At 43.2% G+C, this 19654-nt stretch overlaps 1 protein-coding gene and 1 non-coding gene across 2 annotated transcripts in view; both read left to right on the top strand.

The window, feature by feature from the left end:
• Positions 1-19654, top strand: part of Sorcs3 (sortilin related VPS10 domain containing receptor 3) — a 590390-nt gene that overhangs the window by 163978 nt on the left and 406758 nt on the right. The window contains exon 2 of the mRNA XM_028775206.1: positions 19186-19253. Coding sequence (XP_028631039.1) covers positions 19186-19253 — 68 coding nt within the window. The remainder of the gene's footprint in view (positions 1-19185; positions 19254-19654) is intronic.
• LOC114628672 lies at positions 9830-9993 on the top strand. The gene has a single exon (XR_003712507.1). It is a non-coding gene; the product is annotated as a U1 spliceosomal RNA (small nuclear RNA).

The following is a 19654-nucleotide window of genomic DNA, read 5'->3' on the forward strand; positions in this document are numbered from 1 at the left end:
TCTATCTATCTATCTATCTATCTATCTATCTATCTATCTATCTATCTGCTATCATCTACCTGTTTATCAACTATCTATGATCTACCTATTTATCATCTATCTGTCTATCTATCTATCTATCTATCTATCATCTATCTATAATCTACTGTTTTGTTATCTATCTAATCTATCTATCTATCTATCATCTATCTATCTAATCTATTCATCTATCATCCACCTACCTACATAACTACTTATCTTCCTCATATATATATATATATATATATATATATATATATATATGCACCTGCTGACTCCTTCTCTTTCTGACTCTCCTTCACCTGCCACATTCTCATGTTTGTTCACCTCTCTGAGTAAGCTCTCCACAGCTCCTCCTTTGTATTTGCAGTACCTAAAAAGTGTTGACACATTTTAAATCCCTGGAAAATGCCTGATGCTTGAATACTTCTTCAGTTATTTTGGGCTTAATTTTTTTTTCTTGGCCCTGAATCACACCCCATATTATCCACATCAGTACACTGGATAGTGGACATCAGGTGTGTCCCATATCCATCTTCTGCCCATGTGGAGCCTACTCTTTTGAGTCAAAGTTCTAAATTTAGGAGAAAAACTACTCCCCCCCCCCCCGCCTGTCAGGTTAGGTAGTAAGGAGGAAGAAGAAACTATGATTCAAAACCCAAGGGATTCAAGTTTTAGAAGCATGGAGAAGCAGACAGAGAGCTAGAAATGCCATGGTCCTCATTCCAAGGGAGCTGAGGTTGCCTAGGCACATGGCTTCTTATGTCTTCCTTAAGTACTGTGTTTAGAATAGGACATTGACTTGAGTTTAAATCTGTGATCCTTGAACATTTTCTTGGGTTCACTTTGAAGCTGGCCTTGAGATTCCAGGTGAAGTTCTCACAGATACCTCAGCTGCCATGGTAACTTCATCGGTGCTGAAATTGCTGAGTTAATTGATAGCTTCTAATCAAGAAGGAGGTAGAATTTAAAACCCTGGGAGGAATCAATCTGATCTTCAGGAGGAAGAATATATTATGAGTTGCTATTTACATATTATGAGACTTTGCTAACTTAATCCTTCTAGGTTCTATTTCATACTTGAAAGAAAAAGGAATAACGATGTCACATGTCATCAGACAGCTACAGGTTTAAATGAGATAATTGGAGACTTCTAGCCTTACTGCTACTATGATTATTATTAGCTAGAATCTTATACATGTTTACATTTAAGCAAATATTTGTAGACATCTATTATTACCAGACAGGGTTATATTTGTTTATTTTTACTGATGGAAAAAATCAAGAGACTCAAAACTTCTGTCGGATATCTCAGGGTGTCATGAGAGAATACACATTTATGTTACAGTGCAAGAGGAAGTTGCAGTGTTAGAATTCCCTGATTTTCACACAAAGGAACAAGCAAATCTCTGGAAAAGAAGTGGGATGGTCTTGTTGGAAGAAGTCATTTTAATTTGGGGCTTAAAGGTTGAGGGGAATGTTTCCAGTGTGAGAGGAACATGAATAGGGCTGAAATGAAAAGGACAATTTGTTAGCTAGCTTGACAGAAAATGCTTGAAGTTAGTAACTTGAACTCCGTCTTGATCTTGTGACTTAAACAGCAACATCAAGAGTATAGAAGCCCTTAGTATTTCCCCTGTGCCTTGTATAGCATTGGTGGACCGCTCTGATCTTCTATTGTATTCTTTTAGCATGTTAATGCCTCCTTATACTCTTCTCTGAGGTAGCCACAAAGGCGTATCTGGTTTCAAAGGGAAGGGTGTAACTATTGTCTTCTCCCAGTATAAGATGTCCTGAGGTCAAATTTTATAAGACAGGGATGTAGAATGGGAGACACCAGGGAATATGGTGAGCCACAGATCTCAAGGTCAGTGTGGGTTCTGGTAATGAGGGATGTGCTACTGCTGGAAGAGAGGATGGCTGGGTACTAGTGGGCAGTGTGTGGTGTGATGTGCCTATGTACACATTTTGGGGTCAAGTAGGGGTGATGTTGTCTTCTATGTACATATTGGTAAAGCCAAGGGGGAGTTAATAGGTGAAGATCAAATCTGTCGCCAACATGCCTCTGTGAAGCAGAAAAGTATCAGCTATTTTAAAGCAAGTGGGTATTGTAGATGTCCTTCCAGCGTGAGCAAAGCTCAGACACGAGGTCTCTTACGTTCACGCAGGATGATCAGGCTTTACAAGGCAAAGCCAGTGCTCTTAGGCCTTTCTTTTCTCTTCTGTTTTGGCATAGGAGGTGGCTTTGAACTTCAAGGTTTGGGGGAACTGCTAATGATTTTTAGTATATTTTTAGTAAGAGCCTTTGGGGCAAAAAGGGCAGGAGTTTGGATGTTACTGACCTACCCACCTGTCCATCCTCCACATGGTAGAGGGTCTCTGTAAGGAAGAAACCATGTCTAATCTATCGGAGCCTTTGGAGCCCAGCTGGGTACAAAGCAGATGTCCAAGTTTGTTTGAGTGAAGTAAGCTGAACAAAGGTCACTTATTCCCAAGACAAGGGCAGTTGTGCTGAATTCCTTGGGGGCACTCTGTCAGTCTGGCACAAGGCCCAAATTCATTGTTTTCCCTTTGAGTTTAGTCCTTCACTCCGCCTCAATATCTGATCAGCTCCTTCCTCTGCAGCGGGGGTGTCTGACCTGTCCTCTATTCTGCCCCTGCACCTGGCACTTCTGCTCTTAGATCTGAGGTGTCTGTAATTTGAAGTACACCTTGTGAGCTTTGCATCATAGAAAGAGTTGATTTGAACTCTGTGTCAACACACAGGAAGGCCTGATTTGTCTTCTCTCTCTTTTCTTCTTAAGTATCCCTGGTATGGACTCTTGCTGTAGCTAAGAAACACGAAGAACCTATTTTTTTCATAGGTATTTTGCAGAAGATAAATTTCTCAGGACTGTGACCATGGATTCTCGGAGAAGGGAAGGACAAGGAGATCGGATCAAATATATGCTAGTGAATCAATACATATAAATTATATGTTCTGCTGTAGCCATAGGCTACACTAGAGAGGGCTCCTAAATCACATGCTCTAAGCTGCTCGGGGTTCCTCCTCTCTCTTTGGAGTTATGTGAAGACAAAGCTCAGGCCTACATTATTTTAGCAGTCTAGATAAGTTTCTTCACCTGGCTGCTAGCAGAAGGCTGGCTTCTATAGGAGATGGAAAAACACTGCTGCTATGACACTAAATCCTTCTTCCTCTAATGTAAGGGATTTTAAATACTTCAGTAGTTGAATGAATGGTCTTCCTACTGGGATACATGGTACCTAAGTACTCTGTGTCCCTATGTGAGTGGGATGGTCCTTATCTGCCCAGTATTGGGATGAAGCCTTTATAGCCAAGATTCCTGCCAAAGCAGGAAGAACAGAGACTCTGAGCAAGGTGAGATCCAGACCAGAAGTTTGTGAAGACCTATAAAGGCAAAATAATGTTATTCCGGTAAGGAAGACATCAAGAAGTCCAGAGAAGAGAGGTGTTTAACAGTGAACATGCCTGTGGAGATGGTGGACTTATGGTCAGGAGCAAGGTAGAGCCAAGGAGAGGTGAGGCTCGAGCAGTTTCCAAGCCAGGAAAGATGCAGAGTTGCAGGGAATATTTGTGCAGCTAACCTGAAGTATGAAATGGGCCTACAGAGACTCTTGATGGCCTCCTTCTGTATTTTGGATCTCAAGTTCAAGTCTGACTCCTTAATTATGATGAAGCATTGACTTCTGGAAAGCCCAGGGGCACTTCCTCTGTTAATTCCCAGTTGTAAGTTTTAGCCACTACTTCCACAGGGATTTGTTTTTATTCCCTTCTTTCATTGGCTATAGATACTGCCTCAGTTAAGAAACCTTACAATCTATGATTAGACCATTACAGTAGCATGCTCAGCAGAATCCATTCAATTTGTCTTCAGTGGCCCACCCTCTTTATTCCAGACTCCTTGTTTCATCTCCTTAGCTTCTCTTTAGACTCTGCCCTACCATTTATGGAGCTGAAATGAAATGATTGTCTTACAGTATCACGAAGAGCCCAGTGCAGCCACGGGCATCCTTGAATGGAGAAAAGGGAGACAGAAGAGTCAGGGTGATGACATATGAGAAAGACTTGAACGGTCATCATGGACAGCGAAGATGGAAGGGACCATGTTCAGGGAGTGAGGGTCAGCCTTTTAGAAGCTGCAAATGCAAGTTAGTGGATTGTGCTCTAGAACATCCAGAAGTATGTGTGCAGTGGCCCTGCTAATCCCATTATTGAAGCTACTTCAGTGCATTCTGGAATTCTAACCTCCATAACAGTACACAGGACATTTGAATGGTTTTAAATATGTAACCATTTGTTATAGCAGCATTAGAAATGTATACGTTCAGTCTTTAAAACCATTATTATCTGGTTTCAGTACACCCCCATGGTTTGGCTTACATAAGGCTGGGAACATTGCACCTAGTTCATAGCTCTAGCTCCCATAGACAACCACAGCTGAGGACCATAAATGGCATCCTCCAGCCTCCTTTTTTCTACACCTGATTTTTTTACTTCTAAAGTTCTTGTCTCTACTCTTCTATTAAGATGAACAGGCAACATGCCTTCTATCCTCAAAAATCTTCAAGAAAGGCAGCTTCTGCTCCATCCCAATCAGAAAACAGCAAGTTCCATTCTATAAAGCACTCAGGCTTCTTGTGGTTTTTGCTTGAGACAGTGAGCCTCTAGCCTCCTGCATCCCATACTGTGCTGACTGTCATGGCTGGAAACCATGTAAGTCCTCGTTCCTAGCACAGAGCATGCTGTAGATCAGGAGACCCACCTCCAGCGGTCACAATGGCTATTGCCCATAGAGTCTATAGTGATCGACAGGACTGAATGAGAAGTGGACTTGATTGATATTGGATCACAACTGGTGAGCGTTGCTTATCTTCCTTTGTTTGCAAAGGATCCATGAGAGGCTGGGAAATCTGAGATGCTGGCTATCTAATAGCAAAGAAAACAGATGTGATACTTGCCCCGGGGATCCTATGAGCTGGCTAAGATCCTGCCCTTGATCCTTCACAAAGCATCCAGGGCTAGTAGATACCTATTATAACCTGGGTAACAGTTGATCCCCAGAAAAGCCTTTGACTGAGTACTCCTGAGACCTGGAGAGAAACGCTGCCTTTTTTTTTTTTCTCAAGGAGTGGGAAGGAAGGAGAGTAAAGGTTGGGAGGGGGCAGGATCCATGCAAACAGATGAATGACAGGATCGAAGACCACACAGCAGTAGCTATGGACTTGCTTGGACCTGTTAACTTCTTAGTGCAGAACTCATCACCATGCAGGAACACAAAATGAGAATCCTGTGTAGGAATCCTAAGCTTTCATCTCTACATGAGGGAGAAACCAGCAAGGCTCCTCAGCATCTTGTGAGGTCCAGGCTGTCATCACTAAAGAAGTGAAATGCTCCTTCTTGGGGACATGTAATCTCTCCCTCCCCCTACCATTCCCCAGAAGGCAGATCACCGTCTTGGCTTAGAGCAACACAGAGTGTATATGTTACATTGCTGGTATGTGTTAGGTCTCAAACTCAAGACAAATGGCTAACTGGGATGCCTATTTAACATCTCAAAGCTGATTTTGGCCACCAGGTTCTCAGCATCATAAGTTCCTGTTATAGCGTCATCTTGGAGGATATACCCCACCCCGTAGCCTAAACGTCTCCAGCCCCCAAGCTTTGCTTCCCTTCCCCCAGCTTCTCCTTCATTTATAACAGCCATTTTTGTGAAGTGTCCTCTTGACTCCCCTCTTCTCTTGGTTTTCTCGATTGCTCCTGGCTTCTTGGCTCCTGGTTCCTCTCTCTTCACTGACTCTCCCCCCAACCCTTCCATCTTCTCATATCCCAGTTTACTCTGCTAGCCTGGTTAAGTCTAGATCTATCCAGATGCCTCTGGCTGTGTTCTTCCTCATAGCTACAATAAACCGCTTCCTTTTTTTTTTTTTCAGTTTTTCGAGACAGGGTTTCTCTGTATAGCCCTGGCCGTCCTGGAACTCACTGTGTAGACCAGGCTGGCCTCGAACTCAGAAATCTGCCTGCCTCTGCCTCCCAAGTGCTGGGATTAAAGGCGAATAAACCGCCTCCTTAACCACACCTGGTAACACTTTTTGTTCCCAGGTCCTCACTTTTTCATTCGGTATGCTACATCCTGGTGGTGAGACAGCTTTCACCCATTCCTCACAGTTAGTTGAGGGAGGGATCTATTGACTTGTAAGATGAGGCTTCTGGGGGCTCAGTAAGGCAGGTTCTTGGCCTAAGGTCCAGAGAGTAAGTTGTTGAGTCTGGAGTTCACAGCAAGATTATCTGGTTTAAAGCATTTGCTCTCCCCCGCAAAAATCAGGCTGCTGGTGTGTCTCTTTACCTTGAAGGTTATACATGGACTTTATTCTTGAGCCAGGTCTTCCCTTTGCTCACTGAGCCCTGTAGTCTTGATCTCAGCATGGTGCTGGAAGTGCTTGTGTGGACATGGGTGGAGGAATAGAAGGTTATGAAGAGGTGAGCTCAGATTTCCAGTTAAGATGTCCCTATTGAGCTAGCTGACTCTGGTTCTGGAGTGCCACCCTCTGTGAGTATAGGAATTGGCAGGGAGATCTGGGGTTCTTTGTCCCCATCCCTGTTGCTGGGTTGCCTGCTACCTACATCATTTCCAAGGGATGGCCATCTCTCTCATTTTCAAAGCCCCTTGGGGAAACGACAGTGAATGGATTTTTAATTCACTTTTAATGGCTTGTTACACAAAGCTGGAACAACCCCCTACCATTCAGCAGCCATTTTTCACAAGCTCCTTGTTTCAACAACACTATTTCCTTAATCTGCCATTTGCCTTTTTTCTTCCAGCTACTAAATTCTGTAAAGCATTTTCTAAACAATGCCCTGCTTTTAAGGATAACTAATGCTTATTTACTTCTATATGCTTTCCCTCCCTTTAATAATGGAGACATAGATAAGTGTCTCTCAGGTACATGACAGGGACAGTTTTTACATTTGGACAGTGCAGTACATGGTCTCTACCACCCACTAGTTCTACAAATATTACATTCAGTGTGGGAAGAGCACCAATCATGACGGCTGGAACTTAGTAAGTACTCAGCAAATGTTAGTGTTCCCGTCTTATTTAGCCTGCTGGCTCTTGGGCTAGTCTCATCTTCCAACTCACTCTCTTTTGCTAGAGCACTAGTGTTTACTCTGAATCCCAGCAAGGTCAGGTCCTCTCTATGAGCCCATGGAGAAGAAGCACTTTTCTAAAATTCAAGTTGCATTGGCTGTGTTCCCTTCCTGCCTCTGTATCTTTGGCCTTCTTGTGATCATTTTCGAAATTCTTTCGCAAGTCACTTTGAAATTCCCTTCTGGCAAGGCTAGGCAGACTAACACGTCTAAAGAGAATTTTGAAAATGGTAATCTCAAAAAGAAGAAATGGAAAATTATATTCTTTTCATGTCTTATCACTCACACTTCTTATTCTCCATGAGGGTGCTTTGACCATCTTGGCCAAGGCTCGTGTTCTTCTGTGAGAACCACCTTCACTTCAACAGAGACACGGAATCTCTCTTGATTGGTACTGTGCTGTGGAGAGTGCTAAGCTTGTCATATTTGTCACATTACAGTGAGGAAAACGGGGCTCATGCCAAGGAGGGTCACTGAAGGTCACAGTAGAAAATCACATACAAGCAGAAAATTATAATAGCAGTGAACACCGTAATTGCACATGTATGCAGTTGGCTAGGGGAGTTGGGATTTAGGGGGAACCATTTCTGTTTGGAGAGGAGCAATGAGACCTGAGGGAGCTGAAAATATTCACAATGAAACTTGAGGAGAAGATCAGGAGGAGAGAAAGGCAGAGTGACCTCTGAGGAGGGAGAAGATATGTAAAAAAGGCATAAGAGGATGAAATGGGGAAGGGATTGGTATGACAAATGTGGTGGGGTTTAGAAGTCATCCTGGGAAACTGATTCCAGAGGAGGCGTAAAAATGACAGTGGGTCAGGTTGGAAAGTTCTTTCTACTCTCATGCTTAGGAAAGCAGCTTGACCTTGGAATTTACTTTTGGCATTAGAGAACTGGTTTTAGATCTCCATGGATAGGACATTCTGGTAGAATACTGGATGGGGATGGGATGATGGGGATGGGGATGGGGATGGGGATGGGGATGATGGGGATGGGGATGGGGATGGGGATGGAAGATTAGAAACCGAGTAAGGAGTCAGATCCAAGACTTTGCCGTCATCTCCTAGCTAGACCGATGATGCTTTTATGTGAGCGTTTTACATGGCAGATAACCCCTCAATTCTAGAAATACTTTCTTTACAAGGCCTGCAGTGCCTGTACATACCTGGGCTCTCTGGATCTTCCAGCCTGAGTACATGACAGAAGAGATTAAATGCAAGGAGAGTTCATAATTCAGAAGAGCATGGACCAGAAGTGTAGCACCGTGTCACAGTCAGTAGCTATGAGAATCACTGCACATTGCGCAGAGACAGAGGAAGAAGGGCTGAAAGTTGAGAGTCTCTCCCACCCAGGATCCCCTTACCCAAGCTTCTACCATGCATGCTGAAGTGCCTGAGAGGAAGTTAGGAGCCTCTTCTACATCTTTATCAGATCTGTGTTGTCTCCAGAAACTGGATTCATGGAGGGAGTGGCTTACTACCACCAGCCAAAACTGGAGGTTAGCTTACTGTGCAGGGCAGGATGGGACTGAGAGAAAGCCCAGAGAGAGCAAGCACAGCCTGCAAATTTGACTACAGGGAGCATCCTTTTCAACCCTCTGTTCTGATGGGCTGTTGGGCTTCAGGCTAATGTAATGTAATGGTTTTTTTTTTAGACCAGAAGATTGCTTTCACTGTCTTCTAAGGAAGTGATACATGAAGTCCTATTAGTTGTTGTGGCTTCTCTGGGTGATATTAATTACTTTTGCAGTCCTGTCAGAATCCTTTGTGGTTAGTCTGTGCATTAAAATAGTTGAGATGTTAACTACCACCTGAATAAATCAAAGAATACATGGAGAAGAGAAAAAAAATTATGGAATCTGTCTATCTCTCTCTATCTCTCTCTCTCTCTCTCTGTCTCTCTATTTCTATCTATCTATCTATCTATCTATCTATCTATCTATCTATCTATCATCTATCTACTTATCTATCTATCTATCTATCATCTATCTATCTATCTATCATCTATCTATCTATCTATCTATCTATCATCTATCTATCTATCTATCTATCTATCTATCTATCTATCATCTATCTATCTATCTATCATCTATCTATCATCTATCTATCTATCTATCTATCTATCTATCTATCTATCTATCTATTTATCTATCATCTATCAGTTATCACCATCATTTATTTATCCATATACCCACACATTTTCTTATAAAACAAAGAAGGAAAGTATGCATAGTGGCTGTGATATTGATTTCCATCACTGACCGTGAAGTCACAGCCGGTGAGCCAGCTCAACTCTTTTCTTCAGCCAGTCTCATGTTTCCTTTGCCCTTAGCCGCGCCTCAGGTGTTCAGCATTTCAAGCTGGTAGCACGATCTTATAATCCAAAGCCTCATTTCTGAAGGATCTGAGTTCTTAATAGTTTTCTTTTATTACTGCAGTCTCCCATTAACTTTTACTTCAGGACTTGAAAATAATAAGAGGACTTGAAATTAATTAGAGGATAATACCAATTAGAGGCTTTGAACATCATTCTCCTTGGGTTCATTGTACAATAGCATCCATTTCCCCTTGAGAACAGGAACAGATCACCCCAGCTAGTAGATAACCCCTTCTTTGCTTCAGATGGATAAAGACTGCAATCTCCAATACTTACCTGGCAGGGGAGATACCATGATCACGAAGGTGGTTTCCCCAGGGCGAGGCTAACCCATTGCACTCAGGGTGTGCTGACGTCTGCGATTTCCCCATATGTGGCAAACTAGATTGCATAATTTGTGGTAGTGAGGGACTGTGTTTACGCTCTTCCCTGTTGAAAAAAAAAGTAAGACTGCAATCTCCAGTACGATGAAACAGTTGCTTTGTCTCATGGTGATGCCATCCTGGAAAACCTAACCTACTCTATCAACAAAGCCTAGAGCTGGGGGCAAGAAGAAAATATTGTGTGATGACTACATGCTTAACAATGATATCATTAACCCTATTCTTGATTCTTGATTTTCAAGCCTCTTAGAAGATAACATCATAATCTCATGCAGGTTTGGGCTCCAGGCTGTGTTGCCATTGTGTCTTCAGAAGTCTTCAAACCTTGGTATCAGGCCAGCTGCTTCTGGTGGTCAGGTCTAGGTATTGCCAGTAAACTCCACAGACTCCTCTTCATCTGTGGTGGCATGAGCTCCTTGGTGGAAGCCACGCTGTATGGGGCACATGACAGTGAGAAGAGAATTGGGGGATGAAGGTTTCAGTTCTGCTACAGTTGATTTGGGAGAGATAGCAGTTCCCATGATACATTTTGGCCTCTCCAGTTTAGGAGGGGTAATCTGTAGCCAGCCTGTCATCGGGTGCTACATGGAATTTGGGCTTAGTTGGCTTCTTGTGTTGGCAAGTTGGGGTGTAGAAGTTGTATAACTTTACCTCTTCGTGAGGAGGTCCATCAGCTGAGACAAAGCCTCTTCTGTCTATATCCCAATGGCTGTTTCTTACAGGTTCCTCCAGACAGTCAGAAGTGTTGCAGACACATATCACATGGCTTCAGAAAAGAGGCTTCTGTGTACCTGGTTTCTAAAAGTCTTCTCATAGTAAATATCATTTTGTCATTCTCTTCTCCCCTCCCCCCACCAAGACTCAGATACCCCTGTGCCAATTTGAGTGTCTAGTCAAGATTGGTTATCTTGTTGAATTGCTTCACCTTTGAAGCCTCATAGAGACAATATCCATGCCTGGGTCTGGTCGCACCTTTCTTAACACTGTCTGATGATCTCTGACATCTCCAAGTTATGTTTTCAGGCTGGCCTAGCCACTCTTAGCTCTAAACTCAGATATCCAGCTTAATGTGTGATTCTTTTGCATTGCGGTATCTCTCAAGCATCTCAAAGGTACTGCTCAATGCTAACCTGATCTTTCCTCCAAAACCTCCTAGGGTCCTCACCTTACACAGCAGTTCCCTGCTTCCAGTGTCTCAAGCCCAGATGCTGATGTTTTCTTTGACTAAGCTCTCTTAATTATACTTTGTTATCCAGTTCTCAGTGAATATTTTTTTTTGGCTTTGTCCTTAAGTACATTCTGATCCAGCCTCTCCTCATTCTCTTCCCTCCCTGCCTTTGCTCAGGCTCAGCCCACACCATATTTCACCTGGGTGGTTACGCTTGGTTCCAAATTCACCTTTGTTCCCCCACTGCCTTTTTGCACAGCACCCGGAATATTCTGTTAGAATTTAAATCTCCCCTTTACATTTCCAGTATCTTCTGTTTTGACTTAGAGTAAGAACCAAAGTCCTTATAGTGGTTCAGTATGTTCAGTGAGACCTTGACCTCTGGGGCCTTTCTTGAATTCATCTCCTAGGACTATTCCTCATACTTCTCCAGTTTCCATAATCATCTTTGAATCTTCTGAGCAGACTCCTGCCTCAGGACCTTTGCATTGACTTATTTATCTTTCTGTGATGTTTATCATCAGAGATGCACATAAGTAGCATCTTATCTCACCTCATTGAGAAGATTGTGCAGATGCCAGTTTGCTATCAAAGTTCTTGTCTGGACTTCTATTTGCTTTCGCCACTTCGTGCCCTCAGGACCATTGTGCTTGTCACCAGTGTTTCATGCCTTGCTGGCACAATCATTCCTCCTGCTTGGTATTCTTAACCTTCTGACTGCTGTCATTGGCTACTTACTTATCTTCTTAGTTAGAATATAAACTTCCTGAGGAACAAGAAGGTGCTTCACTTTCTTCTTTACTGAATCCGTTATAGAGGAATTATACTGATTCCCTTATTAACGAAGGAATGACAAATGATGTAACCCAGAAATGGGGCATGTCAGTGGACTGTGATACATTTCAGAAATCTCAATGTTCCTTCTGCAGTGTGTAGGATAAGGAATGATTCAAGCATCACATAGAATTTTTCTATTAAGCCCCAGCATCATTACCACCTGAATGAACTAGGGAGAGTGTCTCACAGTTTTTCAAAATGTCACACATCATATGTGTAGTGATGACATTGCAATCTTTTTGTGGTAATTAGTTCTCTATCCTCCCGACTGGACTCTAAACTCACGGGAGGCAACATCACCATTTGTTTTATTCTGCACATGAAGCGAGTACCTAGACAGCTGTGTACAGTGAAGTCAGTTTGGGATCTGGATAAGGATGTGTTTCTATTCCCTGGAGGTTGAGGCTCCCCCTTGTGGGAGGAGATGCTGAGATGTACAGTTATGTTGGGACTTAAAGTACATGCTTGCAAGCATTTCCGAAGAAGTTTATGTTCAGTATCTCATTTACATTCCATGGCTAATTGCTCTTGGTAAAGAAAACCAGCAGGTCCCTGTCCTAATTAGCAAGGAGAGAAGAACTCTCTTGTTGGGGGAAGGGCAGGGTGGTATAGTTTACTTTACACCCTATTCCCCTGTGGTATTATGAATTGAATTAGGGGCTTTTGAAATGTTCTTTCCATGAGCAGTGAACCTAGTTATCCCTTTAAAATTATTTTAAGGTAGGTCCTCACTTAGCTGTCCAGGCTGCACTGTACTCACCATGAAACCCAAACTGACCTTGAATTTGTGATCCTCTATCCCAGCCTCCCAAGTAACCTATCATTACAGATTCATGACACTGCCCCTGCCTGTCCTGTGTGTTCACTTCTGAGCATATCGCTCCTGTACTGAGCCAATAGTTCCTTTAGTTAAAAGGCTCCAAATACAAAGAAATGTAAAGAGATGAAAATGTTCATTACTTGGATTGATCAGCACATAGTGTGTGAAAGCATACAGAATCTTGATGCGCTCTTTATAGATATGCAGTTATTCTATTTAATTGAGAAGGAGGGGAAGAAATAGAAAGACCTAAAGGAAGAAAGAAAGAAAAAGAGGAAAGAAAAAAGGAAGGAAGAAAGGAAAGAGGATGGGAGGGAGGGGAAGAGGAGGACAGGAATTTAAAGGAATCAAGCTTTCAGGAAGGTTTAATGAACTAAAGTAATTTTCCTTCTGAGTAAAATTTTACAGGCATTAAATGTTCTCACTCCACTGACTGTGCTCACAGGCGAGAATGTCTTAGTGATTTATGAATTTGCAGATTATGCTTTATCCTTTCAGAGGACAGGAATCCCCTGGGGCTTCCCGCCTGCCTTTCTGAGCTGAGCTGACTGGAGTGGCCAGGTAAAGGCAGTGTCTGGGATCTGCAGTCTTCTGTGTTTCCACTGGGCTCTAGAGCAATGGGCATTTAAAAAAGGGTGTTTAGCAACTCTGGAATCTGAATTGTCTCCAACCAAAAAAAGATGTATCTTTATCCATTGCTCTGTCCCTCAAATCATGTCTCCAATGCAGCTGTCAGACTCCAAGTGAAAGCGTAAGCTACTTCCATAGAGCAAGCATTCGACAATGGGATACAGTTAATATAGACATGGGAAAAGTTACGAGGATTCTTAGATGCAAAGAGATACAGTTTCTGAGCCTGGGTGTTTCCTCTCATACAGAGTATATGTGAACAGGGTAGAAAGCCCCTCACTTCAAAAGTCTCTGGCAACCTTGCTTAGGGTCTGGGGCCCTTAGTTCCACTATAGATGACACTGGAAGGCAGCAAGTAAAGCAGACTCTGAACTTAATGACAATAGGAACCGTTGTTCTTTTAGTCACTTTATCTCTAGCAGAGGGAAGGAATGGATGAGTGGGAGAAGGAAGAATGACAATGACATTCATTGCTGGCACTGTGTGTCTGTGGCTTGTGTGAGCCTCCGGGAACATCAGAAGACATGAGAATGAAGATGGTAGATGTGAGTGGGCAAGCAGGATAGTGCCAAGGACAGCTATGTCCTCTGTTGCTCTCTTACCACACAGTGACAGATTTGCAGGTATGAATGCTTCCTTATTACAGTGTGTTATGTTCGTTATATACAATGTACTACAATTTTTCTTTGATAAAACATCCCCCTTAACTCACAAGGATCACACCAGCCTATGATTATTTTCTTCTTGTTCTTCTAGTGTATTCCATGCCTTATCTCCTTCTCTAAGAAGGATTTCCATGCATAGCACCTGATGCAGGTTTGGCCCTCTGTTTCACAGCCGGTACAGCCTACCTCTTAGCTGTTTGCCACTCTTGCGTCCACTCTTCCTATCCTATTCTATATTCATTTTATCTACTGTAAGTTAAAGGGCTTGAAGTAGGTGAGCAAGAGAGCAAGCAAAGGCCGTTAAGATGTATTAAGATTCTCACCATATATGAAGCCCAGCACCTACAGCCTTTCCACCATGTGGAGGCTTTGCTAATTACAGTCTCTGGATGTAACTGCTTCCTCTTCTCTGTTATCTCTACTTCTCTCTATGAGGTGTTTATCGTGCCATCTCTTTACTGTCGTACATTTATAATCCATCCAAAGGACCTTGGCTAGTGCCTGCCATGTGTGAGGCTGTGTGCTTGGCACTGTACATGCACAGTGGAATGAGCTGAGACTTTTTTTTTCACCTTAGAAAGATCACAGGCTTACAGAGAAGATGGGTATACAGGGAAGTCACACTGACCCTAACAGAAGTCTGGGGCATGAGGGGACCGAATGATAGTCTAGGGATGTCAGGTGCCATTTTAGATAAGGTTGTCTGTGCTGGTATCTTCATATATGTGAGATTCTCTGCTATATTTAGGCACATGAATTTCTCTAATATTTTGTATGTGCGCTTGGATGCATACAGCTTATGAGAAGGAAGAAGTGCTATTTATTCATAAATTATTCCAATTTCTTTTCATTTATTTTATTACCCCAAATCCTCCAAGGATTTTAGCCAGTTAGGTCAAAAGATACTTATTTGACAGTATGCAAGAAACCTTGTCTCCTGGAAGTTTGTCTAGTTATTTTCTCTGCACACACCTTTGTTTTCTACTTTTTTTACTCCAAAAGGAAAGAGAACCAAAGTTATTGTTACCTCCAGGCCTTGAGCTGCTATACTCTCTCTATGATTTCCAGAACTTAGCTGGTGTCTTTCCAGTTCCAAAAGGTGTTCTGCAAACATTCACAGAGTCCATGAATGCATGATAAACTCCCTGAGGGTATGAAGACTTTTTAATTCTCTTTCTCTTTCCCTCCCTCCTTCCCTCCCTCCCCTCACCCCCACCTCTACCTTGAACATGAGCCTTGTAGTACTGGCCACAAAAATATTAGAGCAGAACTAACAAACTAACAAGGCTGACTCAGGGTCTGGTGGGACCTTGCCTCTGGCCATCTGAGGGACAGGGGTTTTGCTTCACCCTGGATGTCTGTCTCCTCATTTGCAAAATAGAGATACAATGTTTGCCCTGTCCCAAAGGTTTGATGTAGGTAGAGCTTCCTTTAATATTTGACCTCTGCTTTCCTGTATTTGTGTTTAGCTGCTATGCCCATTCTTCTAGAGCAGTCTCTGGAGGTACAGCTATGGCGCTGTAGTCCATCCAGAGTATGCATCTTGTCTGTTCCTGGGCACGTTTCTCTCTTTTTCTCTGATCTGAATGCTTGCTCAGCAGTCTGGAGCTTATTAGGTGGTTTGCTGTGTTGATGTTCAGTCTTCTCTGGTAATTTCCTCTTTCCCGGAGGCTGTTGAAAGGCTCTGAATGATAAGAGAGGCCAAGGACGGGAAGGCTTGTTTTCCTTTGCTCTTGATTTTGTTTGCTTATTGCAGATGTTATAAGCCTAAAGGTTACATTATCATCCCTTCATAGCTCTATTGATGTTCGCCTGTGTTGGGCTCCAGGGAAAAGGAAACTTCTAGCTCTTTATATCATGTTTTGACCTTTCCTTGGAGGACACTGGTGGGACTATTTCCTACTTGGTTTATTAAATTACATCTCTCCAAATCAAAGGAAGGACTGCATGTCCAGATCAGGGTCTCACTGTGATGGAACGGGTGGCAGCATTACAGCACACAACTGGCGGAAGAGTTAAGGGTAATGGGATCTTTCTCAAAGTTTGAGTCTCTGGCTGCCCTAGGGAGCACTCTGGATATTGCCCAGGTTGTACTGAATCCAACTCTCTGGGGGCGAGTCCAGTAAATATACATTTACCAAGCCCTTTTTGCTCTCCTCATGACTTTAAGCTCCAGCATTACTCATGGAACCCAAAGAGCACCACCCTGGAGCTCTTAGTCAAGTCCAATCACTGTAAAGTATCCCCCACATGTTCCGTGGGTCTCGGCAGGCTGAATTCTGGGAACTTCTACCAAAACTATCAATATTTGTTGTTGGCGCAGGAGCTCTTACTGCATAAGAACCTTCAAAGTGCTGGGCCTGGTTGCAAAGAGAACGGAGAGGCAAAACATCCACTTTCAACTTGTTCAGAGTCTATTCGATAGGGCAACTGGTGTAATACCCAGGAACTGGCAAGATTGTGTTAACTGGAAAATAATATGACTCAATTAGAAACAAAAGAGAACTTTGGAGGAGAGAAAGCTAATAGAATAATCCCGGGAGGCCAGATGAGGAGAGTGGACTCTGATCTGTTCCCTGAGCAGCAGGAGGAAGGTTCAGAGCAACAAAAGAACAGTCAGTGACGTAAGAAGGAGGACCGAGGAAGCAGAGATGTGAGCATGGCTAGCCAAGCTGGGAGACCCTGGAAACCCAGATGGATTACAGTAGAGGGCAGGGTTTGGAAACAAAGAAAAATGACCAAGAGTATGTTTGGGATGTGCTGTGGAGGACCTGAAAATGCCAGCATCAAGTGTCTGGGTTTGTGCTTGTGTAGAGAGGACCAGTAAAAAGTTCTAATTAAGGAAGTATCTAAGTTAGGAGAGCAAATAGAACTCATCTACAAGGAAAGCAGAAATAAAAACTGTAAAAAGATATGTTGGTTAGGACCCTCCAGTTAGCAGGCCCAAAGCTAAGATCTGATAAGAGGAACTCATTAGGAAAAACACCCATGAAAGAAAGAAGACAGGACCTGGGAGAGATAGGTGACTCCTGGATCGAGCAGCAGTGTGACCTCACAGAAAATAGTCAAGTCACGAAGGAAGGTCAGCTGGGGCTGCCATGCAGTTCTGAGCAAAGTTCAGTCTATTAGTGAACGTCAGAGTTAGTGTGATTCATTAAGGAAGTCCCATATCACTGGGAAATGACTTGGTGTCCCTATTGCCCTTGGTCATTGACTGGAAGTAGCCTTTGGGAGGTGTAGACTTGGCAAGCAGGGATCAGTGACTGCTGCTGCGTCCCCACTGTGGTCTGTGTGGAGGAATGGTAGCTTATCGTCCCATAACCCTGCAGAGAGTGATTCACCTTGATCTTGCACATCCTGACTTCTTCCTGGTTGTATTGGTGATCTTCTTTTTATCAGACTTGTCATGAGTGCCCACAGGTGTTTATGATTTTACACTATGATTTTGACAATGGCTGCATGGGTAAAAGGAAGGATAGAAGGTAGAAAGTGCTGGTGTGTGTATGTGTGTGTGTGTGTGTGTGTGTGTGTGTATGTGTGTGTGTCTGGGCTTGTCTGTGTTAATGTTCAAAAGGCAGAAATTCTATGGTTCATGTTGGACATTTGGTTAATAGGGATAAATCCTGGGACTTCCTTAATCACTGGATTTAATAAAAACTAAACCAGCTATGGATGAGAGAGACCAGGGCTACCAAGTGACCCTGGAGTATAATGTGTCGTGTATGCTACATGTCCCTTGCTCCTGTGCTGTAGTAGCATACATGTGGCTTGGAAGATTTTTTAATTCCACACACATCCATGCTGTGCTTATAACTGAACACCTTCCTGTGAGAAGCCCGAGGCCTCCCATTTTTACAGAGAAACTGAATGTCACAAGTCAACCTTGCATGGAGACCTTTTGGCCCATAATAGGCCATCATCTCCTTCCTTCAGCTTCATCCTTTACATAGAAGAAACGGAGATAGGCCTGACTGGCCCCATGGCGTGCTGAATGAGAATAAATCTCCAAGAGAACACTTTGTTGTGAGTTAAATGCCATAAAATGTTCGATATAATGGCTGATTATTTTTCTTAAATCTTAAATGGATATCTAGAATGGGAAAGTCCCATCCTGGAAGAAGAAATTAATTATCTCAGGGATCGTTTAATAGCTGCTGTGCAAATGAGTTGGAGGGAGTCAAACTGTGGATGGGAAGGAGTGGAGAAAAGCGAAATGAGATGTGTATTAAATTTAGATAAACACAATCCTATGCAACAGGATGCATGTATTACTCACCTGCAGGTTGCTGCACCTTACAAAAGGGACATGGGCACTTGACGTTCTTGTAGACAGAGTGCCATGTTTAAGCCTCTGTCCAGGCAGATGTCAGGACATGGGATTGCCTGGTACTCAGATTCTCAGCTGCAGAAATAAGAAGAGCAGTGGGACAGATCAGACAGCCCAAGACCGGTTCTGGTTGTACACTAATCATATCTGAGACAATTCTAGCTTTCTGGGTTTCCTGACTTTAACAGGAGACAGGAAGAGAGTCCCAGAGTCTGGTGAAGTCCATTGACCTGCTTACTGAGAGCTGGAGGCAGTTGCCATATGATCAGTGGTAGGCAACATCAGGGAACATTGGGGACTGAACCTGCTGCCATTCAGGTGTTTGTGTGAATAAAACACAAAGTCGCTTTGAAGGAGTTGACCCAGTTCTTTCTTAGACTTTTAGAAACTGTTTTGGACATCAGAGTCTTTTTGAGATCAAACAAGAGGGGGTGGTTCTCTGATCTCTGGGTGGCCTTGGTAGTGAAGAAAACCAGCTGGACTGGGCCTGACCTTGCAGAAGGACAGATGTGTAGGGACCACTGCTAGTGAACAATTAATTCCTCTTGGCATGTTTTATTTGAAATGCAAAGCACCATCAGGATTAAAATAAATGCTACCAGTTACTGGGGGTACATTAAATTAATAATTTCTTCCCCCTTGTTAGATCCTATAATACTCCTCAAACTCAGCAGATAAAATGCTAAGCCCTCCTCTGGGTGATACTAGATGTGATATGTACTGCTCTACAAACTAAAGTAAGCTTCCTTTCCCCCTTTGTTCCTCTTCTCTTCCCTCACCCCTACCCCTTGCAGGTCATACTGATCCTGACGAAGCTCTATGACTTCAATCTGGGGAGTGTGACTGAGAGTTCTCTGTGGAGGTAAGTGAATTAAACCATCTTAAAGCTGCCTTCGCTGCTTTGTCTGGGGAGAAATGTAAGCCAGACAATCGAGAAGACTGTTTTGGAAGGAATACAGGACTTGTCTCTTCAGTGCCCTAGGTGTGAACAAACTGTAGCCTGCCGCTCTTTAGGACTTGCAGTTCTCTTAGTGCTTCGTTGCTTCTGCAGGCCTGCAGTGTCTAATTCTACTTGGTGAAGCAGGGCTAGTCAGAGATAGAGAAAAAAAAAACATTCCCTTAAGAAGCAAAGGCTCTTGTTTAGGGAGACTGCTACTGGCCCAAGGGATCCTTGCACTGGCTGTGAATCTGGCTCAGGAGCGTCTGTAGCACTTGAAAGGTGCTGTGGTATTCAAGAAGCCAGTGGCTATGTAGGCAGAACAG

This window comes from Grammomys surdaster, unplaced genomic scaffold (assembly GCF_004785775.1).
Source record: "Grammomys surdaster isolate TR1022 unplaced genomic scaffold, NIH_TR_1.0 66, whole genome shotgun sequence".
Lineage (NCBI taxonomy): Eukaryota > Metazoa > Chordata > Mammalia > Rodentia > Muridae > Grammomys > Grammomys surdaster.